This window comes from Maniola jurtina, chromosome 7 (genome assembly GCF_905333055.1).
Source record: "Maniola jurtina chromosome 7, ilManJurt1.1, whole genome shotgun sequence".
Classification (NCBI taxonomy): Eukaryota; Metazoa; Arthropoda; class Insecta; order Lepidoptera; family Nymphalidae; genus Maniola; species Maniola jurtina.
Window position 1 is genome coordinate 7,323,704 of NC_060035.1, and position 13,725 is coordinate 7,337,428.

Below are 13,725 nucleotides of genomic sequence, written 5' to 3' on the forward strand. Positions count from 1 at the left end.
TGAATTGACACTGACAGTCACAGACCACGAATCCGGAGATAGACGACGAAGTTCCATAGATCTGTTTATGATTAGTAGCGAGTACTATACATACCGATAATATCGGATTATATATATAGAAAAAATCAATATCTATCTATAATAAACTTTCTTTGTATCATGGTCTTTCTATTTCACCCTCTTATGGCAATTTAACACTATACATTACACGTCTCTTTCCCACAATATAATATAGATGTAAACGGTTGCGGCAAAACGTCACGATGACGTCATGACAGCCTAGTAATTTTAGGGATGAGCCTCGAAAATCGTAATGAATCGTAAATTAAATATAGTGTCGCACTTTATCGTAAAAATATCGGTTTTTCGGTTTTCATTTACCGATTTTCGGCAAATAACCGATTTATTCAACTTTTTTTGGTCAACAAAAATAAAACGAAATGAAATCATTTAAATAATTTATTAACGATTTAAAAATCTTATTAACTATTTTTGGTTCAATGACGTGATGGTGATAAATATTAGCACGCTTAAAAATTAAGGTGGATGCGACGGGTCTGCCCGCGAAATTCAAATTTAATTTGGTTTTTCGCAATTTGTAAACTAATACGACAACGTAGGCTTATGGCATTCTATTTGCGACAATAACAGTATCATCCCCACCTATTTATTTAAAAATCTTCACTTGAAAGGGTCCAGTTTAAGAAATTAGCTCTAGTATCCACAATAACTCATAAATTAGTCGACGATACTAGAGCTAATTTCTTAAACTGAACCCTTTCAAGTAAAGGTTTTTATATAAACCTGTGAGGATGCTACTGCCATTGGAGCAATTAAAATGCCATAAGCCTAGGTTGTTGTATTAGTTTACAAATTGCGAAAAATCAAATTAAATTTGAATTTCGCGGGCAGACCCGTCTCATGCCCTTAAGGGCCGGCGCACACATGGCGGAGTGCGGCGGAGTTCAGCGCAGAGCATGCCCGCGAAGTTTTCTATTCGCGTAACACATTACGCGAATTTCTACCATAGAATGCGCGAGCACGCGCGGGACTGCGCAAGTATCCGCACGGATGCACAATTAAATTTAGATATTATTTCAATGAGGACAAAGTCGATAATACTTTGACTGTGAAAAATGCTCTGCACTGCGCTCCGCCATATGTGCGCCGGCCCTTAAAGTACCTAAACTAAACCTTCGTAGGGTTCCAATGCACCACAACAAACTCAGCTGGGTATTTTTTTGTTATTACCATCTCACAATCACACTTAAAACTAGTCAGAGCAATTTATTCATACTATTTTTTTATCATTATCTTTTAGAAAATAAAAACTTTAGATTTCAAGATACATCTCCAAAACGTTGTTTTGAGAGATTATTATAAACTGTATAACAATTAAATATCATAAAATGAATTGCTATAAGTGTAATAATTGTAGTTTTCTGACCAGCGTTTTATGTTTAACACAATCGAACGTCTTGGACGAATTATACAAGACGCAAATGCCAAATTATCGCAGTCTTCATAAAGATATTATTCATTTAAAGTTACTGAGGTCAAGTATCAACCGATTTAAGTAATAAAATTTACATTGTCAGGAAATACAATACAAAACCAGATAATACTACAACAAGAATTTTGCATAACAACATGACTTATCTCATACTTATGACATACTTTTGTGTCTTATGACACAAAAGTATGTCATTATTATTCAGTTACTAGCTGATGCCCGCAGCTTCGCCCGCGTGGATTGGTCAGATCCCTTGCGGCATCAGGATTGAGGAGTTGGAATACAAATTTTTTATGAAATAATGTTGCAAAGTTCCTCTATCGATTAAAAAAGAAATGACGCAAATCGGTTCAGAAATCTCGGAGATTTTGGTGTACATAGGTAAAAAACACAACTCTCTTCTTGAAAGTCGGTTAAAAAAGTAGCCTATGTTACACCCTGGTCAATTCTCTACTTGTATGTGAAAATCCCGTTAAAATCGGTTCAGCCGTTCCGAAGATTAGCCTTTTCAAACAGACAGACAGACAGACAGACAGACAAAAATTTTAAAAACGTGTGATTCAGTTATGGTATCGTTCAAATAACCATATGACCTTAATATGTGGTAGTTATTTCGAAATTACAGACAGACACTCCAATTTTATTTATTAGTATAGATAGTATAGATGTAGTCATGTTTTCAACAATAATAATTGTACTTGATTCTAAAAATACCATTCAAGTGAGAGTCGGATTCGCACAGAAGGGTTCCGCACGATCGTACAAGAAATCTCAAACCAGTGTAATAAAAATGTGCAAATTAATGACGAATGTGATTTAGTTAAACTAATTATTTGATTGGGAACACAAATCTTTAATTTTTTTGTGATGTAACCATAAGTTCACGGTTTTCAAATTTTTTCGTTCAATTGTGCTATAAGACATTGCCACCAGCCAAATGTCATGATTCCTATTTTGATTCCCCCAAAATGGCAGACACGGGGGGCAGACAGACAGACAACGAAGTGATCCTTTATAGGTTCCTGTTTTCCTTTTGAGGTATGAAACCCTCGACAAATGTAAATCTTTTCCATTAAACTACATTAACCAAAATATATTCTAGTAAAATGTATGAAACAAAAATTTTCAAAATCTATTTATGTGGATTTAGAAAATCATGATCAGTTTACAAATTCACAAAAAAATTAAGTTTACTAAATCAGATATAGATGGCGCTGTTGCCATTAACTTGCATTGTGGCAACTGTGCCACAATGCACACTGGTTAAAATATCTTGTATAATGATATGGAAACCTTCGTGGGTGAGTCCAACTCGCACTTGACCGGATTTTTTATACCTAAAGCCTGACTAACTAAATTCGTCATCATTCCAAAACGCTAAATGGTTGCAACTTTCCGGACAATGCGTTCTTAAAACCACTTTTAGAATGACCACAACCGTTTAAGCTATCGAATAAATTATTTATAAATAAAATTATCTCTGTAATGAAAATGCCATCATCGATGTTTACAGGTATCGTACAATAATCGTCAATTGTTAAAATGTCCATGTATGTCTTCATCCGCATTGACACAGTGAGGGCCACCTCTCTGCTAAAGACTCTTACAGCAAGCTTGACCTGAAAGGTAAAATGAATTATCAATGAATTACACAAATTCGAGCAAATTGTTAGTTATAATATTATGAGACATAAATCACAACATTTCATGATAATCTTTGACTTTGATTAGATATATGATGTAACCACAAATTCATGATTTCGGATTTTTCCCTTTATTAATTATTGTGCTATTAGGACATTGCTAGCTACCAAATGTCATGGATTATATACGGGAAGTATCTCAAGAGCTTTGATTCCCTTGTCTTGATAGAGACACAGATAGACAGACAGAAAACGAAGTATAAGGATTCCTTTTTTCTTTGGAGATATGGAACCCTAAAAATAGAGAACCTAAATGAATTAAAATAAATGCATCCTTTACTTTATCCTTATATCAAGGACATAATTCAAGAAATTTTAGGGCTGGGCCTTAAAAATAGTGCCACTGGTGCCGCTATTTTATGCACCAATTGGTCAAACCAATAATTAGTGGGACAAATTGAACTTTAAAATGTTACTAATGTTCTACCTGCTAGGGCCCGCTGCACAGACCAAATTGCAACACCCAAAACTGGGTATCTATAATACTACCATGTACAATCATAGTATTTTGTTCCAAACTAGAGGATGCCCGCGACTTCGTCCGCGTGGATTTAGGTTTTTAAAGATCCCGTGGGAACTGGTTGATTTTCCGGGATAAAAAGTTGCCTATGTCAATTACAGGGACGCAAGCTACCTTGGTACCAAATTTCATACAAATCGTACAGCGGATAGGTTTTTAAGAATCCCGTGGGAACTCTTTGATTTTCCGGGATAAAAAGTAGCCTGTGTCCGTCCCCGGGATATAAGCTAACCCTATACCAAATTTCGTCAGAATCGGTTTAACTGTTGGGCCGTGAAAAAGTAGCAGACAGACAGACAGACAGACAGACAGACAGATAGACAGACAGACAGACACACTTTCGCAATTATAATATTAGTATGGATGTTAGATTTAAGGAAAGTATTTATGGAATTGCTATAAAAAACAAATAAATAAAAAAGATCTTCATGTGCATCTGACATCTGAAACTGCTGAACCGATTTTTAAAATTCTTAGACCAGTAGAAAGCTGAGCAATTCATGAGTGACATAGGCTATATTTTATTTTCAAAATGTTAAAGATCTTTACTAAAATTGTAATTAGCTACCTGTGCATGTCACTTTTTCATAGCTTAACAATAAAACCAATTTAGATGTTTACCAGAAAGATAGCTTGCATCCTGAAGATGGATACCATACTATATATACTGGAAAATTAAATAAAGTCTAAATAAAGCCATTATTGTTTTTCTACAGACAAAATGACGGGTGTAAGCTTGTATAGTGAATGTAAAATAAGTAGTACAGGTTCTTAATATGAGGTGTATGAATATAGTCTGCACATTGTATAAAAACAGAAATCAGCCAAGTTTGTGTATTTAATCCTTAGTCTATGACATTCAATTCCATCAGCCTGTATGCGTTCACTGCTGGGCATAGGCCTTTCCAAGAGTGGGCCACCAAACACGGTTCTCCACCTTCCGTGTGAACTATACAAATTTCAAACCCCTTATGGGTTGAATTTTCAAAAATCCCTTCTTAGCTACGTCTACTGTAATGACTATTTGCATACCAAAATTCAGCCCCATCCGTCAAGTAGTTTGAGCTGTGCATTGGTAAGTCAGTCAGTCAGTGATTTTTATATGTATAGATATATGGTATGATATTTAATAAACCACTGTTTTACTTGCCTCAATTTGTTCAGGAATGCCTGGTATAGTTCCAACATGTTTCTTTTTCAGTTTTGTAGCTTCTCACACAGCACCTCAGGTGCAGGATTTCACTGTGTTCCCAGTGTAAACACCAATTCAGATGACCAACTCCTTATTCTGGAAAGTTAAGGCAGAAACATAAAGTAAATGGTAAATTATATTATCATTCATTAATAGAGTAAATTTTCTTTTTTAGCTCAACAAAAGAACCAGATTTGGAGAAATCCCACAGAGAAACAGCTTGCATCTGGAGACACAGATAGGCATTTTAAGAGCCATGCTTTTTATCCTAGAAAATTAAAGAGTATCCATCTCATAGATAGGAATTTTGAAAAACCGAAACAAAGTCATGAGTATCAAAGTGTTTATTTTATAGGAAGCTTTGAAGTGTATTAAAGAGTTCACACTTCACAATGAACAACATAATGAACATTTTTAGCCACTCATCAGTGAGAATATCCCTGTTTATTTGGTATAATGGATATATTTGGATTTGGCATGTTTAATGAAGAAATTCATCTGAAATTAATCCATACCAATATTATGAACGTGAAAGTGTAACTGTAACTTTTCACAGCCTATCCATTTAACCAATTTTGACGAAATTTTGTGGTGATAGCTTGCATCTCGGAGATGGATGCAGGCTATTTCTTGTTCCATGAAATGAAAGAGTTCTTAAAAATCTAATTCCACGTGGATGAAGTCACAGGCATCATCTATTTGGCACTGAAATAGCTTGCATCCTGGAGGAGACATAGGATACTAATTTTCATGGGATTTAAAAAATCTAAGTCACGCGAATAAAATCGCGGGCATCATCTAGTAATACTTACTCTGTGATGACAAAACTATGCTTTCCACCTCCGTAATTGCAGTCTTATATAGTTATCATACTGCATGCATGTATGAGAGTCCCTTTAGCCTTTTCCATCCAGTCGTTCTCGTCCAGCCACTCTCCTGAGGTAGTTTTTCCAGCAGCTTGCACTTGGAGGTTGTTTTACATGCCCTTATCGCCTTCACAGTAAGAACACCCCCAGAAGTCCCCAGAACCCCCAGAAGATGTTTGGTGCATCTTCGGCATTCGCTAGATGTGGGCCACCTTTCCTTTGATCTTCGTGAAAACGCAAAATGCAAGTCCAAACCAAGGAATACATTTCTCAATCGCGGTTATGGTTATTAGCGCTCACTGATTCTTTATACGAGTGTATACAAAACAAGTATACTCAATTTAAGAAAAAAAGACGATAAATTTCTAAGAAAAACATATGAAACAGTGATTTAAATTGGCTAAAAAGTTTTCGTATTTTATTGATTTCTACGTTACGCCATTTTTATTGATTTTTGTTTTATCAACAGTGTTGTCGACATTTGATTTTATTTCCCCCACATTCAGATTTTTAATCGTACCTATTGAAATGAGAAATCCAATGAACGACATTGAACATTTTTATATTTTGTATGTTACTGCTACTCTGTTTTATATTACTTTATTCAAAAAATGGTTATCATGTTATATCACTGTAATTTCAAACCTAAATATATTATTTTACTTAAATTTGCTCTATGATTCTTAAAAACCTTTAATTTTGGCAACATGAAATTTAAAGTTAAATCCAATAAAATATTATACTTTTTTCTATAAAAATCTAAGCTCGTTTTTCTTCCACCTTTAGGGTAAAACCCTTAGCTGGTCACACTCCTCGTGCGACCATTCCATATAACTATAATACATATAGTAATAAAAAATTTCAAACGTGTGCGTAAAATATAGCTGTGGTAGTGAAGCGAGAAGCTTAATGTCTACCCATACTAATTATGTGAGATAGAAGACATGTACTTGCAATGTACCTAAGCATATTTGAAATACCGTAGGATAGCCGGCCCTGCTGACAGTAATTTGAGGGAACTTTACTCTATGGTTAAGCGACAACACTAAACTTATGGTTATTGAACAAAGTATTATATATTCGATAAATTACCGATTCGACTAACAACAATAATAATTTAGGCAGAAAAAGGAAATTAGCTATATTTTTAAAAACCTTTCAATACAAATTATTAATAAAAATAAATAAAAATGGAAACGTGCAATGCGTGGCTTGTATAAAATGATTTTTGTCAGCAATAGTGGTTAGTCATCTAGTAAATAAATGGGTTTACTTGTTTTGGTGGCTAACAACAGTTTAATGAGTGAAATGGTGCCGCCAGACGCTTGCAACAAACAGCAAACACCAAGACGTGTGTAGACGATTGTTTGCGTTCGCTTCCTGCCAACGAAAGTGGGAGCACTTACCGTTCGATCCGATTGGCAGGCAAACCATCTGCGCTTCTGTCTGCCGATGCTTTGTTGTAAGTCGCAAGCGTCTGGCGGCACCATTTCACTCATTAAACTGTTACTTGAAATTTGTCTATGGTTGAAAAGTGAAAGAAGCAAAGAAGACCGTGTCATTGGAGGTCATGCACTTTATTTTTGTTCGTACAAATTTTGATAGCTTAATTTTGTTAGAAATTAATTAAACACCTAAAGAAATCTCATGTTTCACAAAGTCATGTGTGAATTGGTATGTATACATTGATCCTTTTTACTTTTAACGGTGTCCGTATACAATCTAATCCTAAGGGAATGTGATTTTGTATTTCAGATTTACTTAACAAAAACATTATAATGGCAGACCAGTTTTGTTTACGTTGGAACAACTTCCAGACGAATATAGTGAGTGCCTTGGATTCGTTAAAGTGTTCAGAAGATCTGGTCGATGTAACTCTAACTTGTGAAGGCAGAAACATCAAGGCTCACAAAGTTATACTATCAGCATGCAGCCCGTACTTTAGGAATGTGTTCAAGGTGAATGACTTGGGACATTATAACCTTCACGTTTACTAACGCTAATAATATCTGGAAAATATTACCACATCATACTTTGCACTTGACAAGTACTTTTTATTTTTAACATTTTAAAATAATATGTCCTTGGGATATGATGAAATATTATGGAGGACATATCTAATCTAACAATATTTTTTTCCTTTAGGAAAATCCATGCCAACATCCTGTTATTATTTTGAAGGATGTCTCTGCTGATGATATTCTTAGCCTTTTATCCTATATGTATCAAGGAGAAGTATTTATTGAAGAAAGTAAGCTGTCATCTTTTTTGCATACAGCAGCTTTACTTCAAGTTAAAGGTCTGACAGGAGTAACACAGCAGGTAAGCATTATTCATTAATCAGCATTAGATTTTGTCCTTAAAATTGGTTTTATCAAGTACATTTATCTATGCCTTTATCTTTTAGAATGAAAGCTTTTTGTCTAGTGGTGCCACAAACAAACTTTTCAATCAACTAACAATATCGTCAAAGCCAAATTTTGCGGTTGCTCATAAAGAGGCTAAAATGCCTGCCCTTAAGAAAAGAAGGAGTAGTACTTCTGATAAGCCTAATGATATACCGGTAAACGATGGTACTAAGAAGAGTAAAGTATTAGAAACAAGTGACATATATAATAGAAATGGTGCACCAACTGTGAAACTGGATAATTTATTGTTTATACCAGAGAACCAAGTTGAAAAAAGAATTGACAAAACCGAACAACCAGTAACAGCTAATGGAAAGAACCCAGCAGTCCAGGTTTGTGTTATGAATTGTATGAAACTGAAATTCCTTTATAAAGTAACTGTTATTGATGCAAACAATACTCAACCTCAGTATGTAATAGAGTGTATGTAAGACTTAATGTAAATATCTAAACTCAGTAAAGTTTGTTATAGGGATATAATTGTCTAAACAAAATATAGTATGTGGTCACATAATATCACTACAAACACTTTAGTAGAATTGTTATATTGAATAACAATATAACAATTCTACTAAATGATGACCCAACTTTGTTTATGTGTATTTAGTTTTGTTTTTAATCCTGTGGGAGCTTTTTGATTTTCCACAGTAAAAAGTAGTCTATGTGAGTTTCCAGTGTGCAAGCTATCTTTGCATCAAGTAGTTGGCTAGTTTGTCCATGTGAATTTATGTTTTCTAAAATTCCTGTGAGAACTTCGAATTTCCGGGGCCAAAAGTGGCTTTCATCCTCCCTAGGATGCAAGCTATCTCTGTACCAAATATCAAAATAGATTAAATGGATGGGCTTTGAAGAGCTAGTAAGTAGACATACTTCCACATAATCTTAATATTATACACCAGAATGCCAGCAAATAGATAGGTGATTGCTGATAAGATACTATAAAAAAACTGCAAAAAATAAGTAAAACGTCCCTGTATTTTTTAAAAGTTCTGACTGATGCTAGAGGCCAACGAATGTTTCGTAAATAGATCACTCGAAGTCAATGCCGCGTCATAGGTGGGACATTAACCCGAGTTTAGCAGCTATACAAATGCTATGCTATGCTGGTTTGAAAAATACTAAATCACTAAAACTACAAGATAAGGCAGTATAATGATTGTTTTTCCTGGTTCTAGGTCAATACACAAGATGACATTCCAGTTACCATCAAAACAGAATATGTTGAAGAGAATAGTTCACCAGCTCAAATCCAATCCATTAATATTGACAATGACGATAGTCTTCCAGATTATGAGAACAGTATGCTTGCCAGGTCTCTCATTTCAGGTAATAAAGTATACAATAATATGATGTGGCCAATTCTACACTTTTTGATTGTCAATTATGGTGAAATAATGATGTAATGATAATAATTACTTACACATAAACTTAAAACCAAGGCTACAAGAGTTCCAAACTTGCCCAAGAGGAGTTTTTTGTTGAACTGGTATTCTTTTTACTGTAACCATTTCACAAAATCACTTAAACTTATTAGAACTATTAAAGCTGTTAAGGCAACTCATTCCCAAGCTTTCTTATCGTCAACTTACTAACCAATCAAAGGATTGTTTATCCTTTACACTGTAGTAGGATTGGCCAGTAAGTTTCAGCTAAGCAGTGAACTAGCTAGTTTTCTTAAAATTTACTATTTCTATACATAATTTGATTAATTCTGATGACAATTTTTTCTTATTCTAGGGATCAATCCTTCAAAAAGTGATGTCTGTGCCAACAATCCAGTTTTAAAAAAAGTATCCAACATGTCAGATATGCATGCTATAAGCCGTTCAAAAGACTCAAGCATGGATTCTATGAATTTTCCTAATCCCACATCCAAAAGTCCTGTAAGATCAACAACAAATGAAGAATCATTAGTGAAGGCTGAAAAGGCATCACCAAAGTCAGATATGGAGTATGAACCAGAAGTGCTTTTATCAGAACATCAGGATGGAACAGACACAGACTCATATACTCAAGAACAGTCGCAAGCCTTGTTATTATTGGCTGGAATGTCCAATGTGCCTGTAATGTCAAGCGGTGCCTCCACATCTCAGACTATGACTTCTCACCAGCAATCAAACCATGCTGCAATATGTGGTGACTGTCCACACTGCGGGATGAAGTATTCCAACCAATCAGCTCTAAAATATCATGTAAGATTAATGCACTCAGATCTGACTAACCGGTTATGTTGCTATCTTTGCCCAAGATCATTCACAATGCGAGAAACCTTCAAAGAACACATGTGGGCCAGTCACGGCCAGCGAAATTAATATCTCAGTAAACCATTATAATATTGTGCCTTAGATTTATAGAAAAGAAAAATTTGTGCCTTTAACAATTTTTTATACAATATCAGACTATTAAGAAAAATAAATTATTATGAATGTACAATATTTACAAATGACTTATGATATTTGAAGGTATATAACTTATACCACCATTTACTAATTAAAATTCAATGCTGTGCTTGAGAATTGAAAGCTCAAGGACAACAAGATCTCTCCCACATTAGATATTACTACTTGACCCACCCTGGCTTCGCATGGGTGGCCTTACCCATTCCATAGACAAATGTGAATGTTGAATAACGAAAATTGTACTGAGAAGTTTAGGTCCAATTTTTTTTATCTCTGAAAATATTCATTAGATCTTCATATTTACATGGAATTTACCTAATGGTTCAAACTTCGAAAAAAGAAAGAATTGTCAAAAGATGTAATCTAACGGTGCAAAAATAAGTTCAGTGTTTGTAGATCAGAACTGCACTTTTTGGTGCTACAAATTTGATCTTACAATTATTTAGTGTGAACAATTTGATTTAGTAGAAAAACTATTTTTGTGTCGTGATATCAATGGTGCCTGTGGTGCTAAATTAACAGGTGTAAAAGTGCTATCCTTTGCTGCAGGGAGCATTGTGAAAAGGATGGCAATTTATTTAGACTTGTCATTTTAGTTTAGAGATTGTGTATAAAGGGCTTCCGAGACTGTCAAGCAGCTTGATGTCAAGCACGTAGTTTAGTTTTTAACCCCCGACCCAAAAAGAGTGGTGTTATAAGTTTGACGTGTGTATCTGTGTATCTGTCTGTGGCATCGTAGCTCCTAAAGTAATAAACCGATTTTAATTTAGGTTTTTTGTTTGAAAGGTAGCTTGATCGAGTGTTCTTAACTATAATCCAAGAAAATCGGTTCAGCAGTTTGAAAGTTATCAGCTCTTTTCTAGTTATTACTGTAACTTTCACTTGTCGGGGGTGTTATAAATTTTTAATTAACACTTGGCCTTGATCAAACTGCCTGACGGTCGCAATAATGCTGATGCGAATGACACTTTTCTCATATCTCAAACTCTGTCTGGACGTCGCGTCAAGCAAGTAAATGCTTGATTCAATCAGCAAGCAAACATTGTAAACGGTTAAAATGCTTGGCTCAAGCAAAAATCTACATGCTTGACATAAAGCCCTCAGAATTAGCACTATTATCTGCTGCCCTAAATGAAATATGTAAAGTGTCCAATTTGCTTATTTTGATTATGGACAATACTTGCACTTAGATGAAGAATGTCCCTGTTTCACCTGACTAACTATTATACTATTGAGGATATTATTTATTCTACTACTGCATTGATACTGAATACCTAGTGGTGGTACATAGGAGGATATTTTTTTAATCTAAGTACTAGACATATACTTACTCGAAATATCTATTTTTATATACACGACTATCACTTGTTTTTGAGATTGAAAGTACAAGAAATTTTCAGTATTAGACACAAATTAATTATTATTAGGCAAACTTAAAAAAAAAAAAACCAAAAGTGATAACGGACATACTTGGTTAACACTGACAGTGGTCTAGTAATCCGTAAACAGTATTTTTCAGTAGGCAATAAAAATTGAAATGATGATGGTTTAATATATTTTGTTGAGAGCTTGTATCATTGATGATAGAATTTTGGTGAGTTGTGCCAAAATTATATATTTATTTTAAGTTGTTACATTATACAGATTTAATATATTTTAAGTTACCAAGTTTATTGTAATTTTCCAATTTTTTTGTCAGTTACGTAATATTATTTTTGTCTCTTTAGCTCTTAGTCGATTTTGTTAAGTACCTAATAGATGTTGATGATTGTTACCAATATAAAGATACCTACTCAGTTTATGTTGTGGAAGAAATTATGTATGGGTTGTTTTATGTGTAAATGCCATTAGTGAAAAATATAAATTATTCAAGAAAATTAGTTAGGTAAGCTAAGAAACGGATTGTAGGAATAAGAAAATAATTATATTATATTTATAGGTAGGTATTTACTTTTCATAGTAGTTAAATATACTATTATAATGTTAGATATTGTTGAGTATTTTATTCGAAAATTTTACAAAATTTATATTTTAACTTATGTTACAAATAAAAGATGCTTCTCAAATAATGTTTATTTTATGCTATACCTATGCTCAGTTACCGAAAATACGTGCGTTGTAATACTTGCTTTGTGAAACTGTCCTAATTTTTCTGCAGCCAAATTTATCATCATACATAAGTACGATAATAAAGACGATAAATAATTACGACGGTAAAATCAATCAAAATACATATGTTGTAGAAGATTAAGGCAGAATTTAAACTCGGGTGTTTGAATTTAACACCCGAGTACCGAAGGTTCCGTACTCGGGTATTTTTTCCGACATTTTGCACGACAAATCAAAAACTTATGCATAAAAATGAATAAAAATCTGTTTTAGAATGTACAAGTAAAGCCCTTTCAGATGATACCCCACTTGGTATACCTAATTGTCTTACTTTGAAAATTGAAATATATTTTAATATTTTTCTTGTGTGATATAACTAACCACAAATTCACGGCTTTCGGATTTTTTCCTTTACTTGTGCTATAACATCTACCTACTTGCCAAATTTCATGATTCTAGGTCAACGGAAAGTATCCTATAGGTTTTCTTGATAGACACGACAGCCGGATAGACAACAAAGTGATCCTATATAAGGGTTCCGTTTTTCCTTTTGAGGTACGGAACCATAAAAATACAGATTAAAATACCTACTATGTTAAAATAAGTTTATTTCCAGTATAGGTACCAGATATAGAGGTAGATAGAAACCTGCACTGTTTATTAAGACTACCGATCGAATAATTGTTCAACAGTTCAATTTCTCGTCAATACCTCAACGAAATAGTAACCAGTGTTTGGTAGAAGCGGGTTTTACTTTGCGGAAGTCCATATGATACACAAGAACAACAAGCTTAATTCACTGGTAATCCGCCAAACAGACATCTGTATCGTACAACGTGCAGCTTAGGTATGATAATGCACCGCCGACCATCCCTCTACTAAACATGCAGGAAAAGCGAGTAGGTCATATTTATTTATTTATTTTATTTATTATTTATTTATTTGATTGGAACGGGCATAATCCAATTACACTAATTAAATTACACAATTAAAAAATAAATTTGTTATGTCAATA

General features: G+C 34.1%; 1 protein-coding gene and 1 long non-coding RNA gene across 2 annotated transcripts; one reads left to right on the forward strand and one right to left on the reverse strand.

The window, feature by feature from the left end:
* Positions 1–4,886: 4,886 nt before the first annotated feature.
* On the reverse strand, positions 4,887–6,788 carry LOC123866815. The gene is made up of 2 exons (XR_006796256.1): positions 5,741–6,788; positions 4,887–5,024 (listed from the first exon to the last, which is right to left on the reverse strand). It is a non-coding gene; the product is annotated as an uncharacterized LOC123866815 (long non-coding RNA).
* A 510-nt stretch (positions 6,789–7,298) lies between these two features.
* LOC123866708 (broad-complex core protein isoforms 1/2/3/4/5-like) lies at positions 7,299–10,597 on the forward strand. Its single transcript, XM_045908386.1, has 6 exons — positions 7,299–7,468; positions 7,550–7,752; positions 7,940–8,116; positions 8,202–8,534; positions 9,378–9,528; positions 9,940–10,597. The coding sequence occupies exons 2-6, from the start codon at positions 7,573–7,575 to the stop codon at positions 10,512–10,514; spliced, it is 1,416 nt and encodes a 471-aa protein (XP_045764342.1). The 5' UTR covers positions 7,299–7,468; positions 7,550–7,572; the 3' UTR covers positions 10,515–10,597.
* The last annotated feature ends 3,128 nt before the right edge of the window (positions 10,598–13,725 follow it).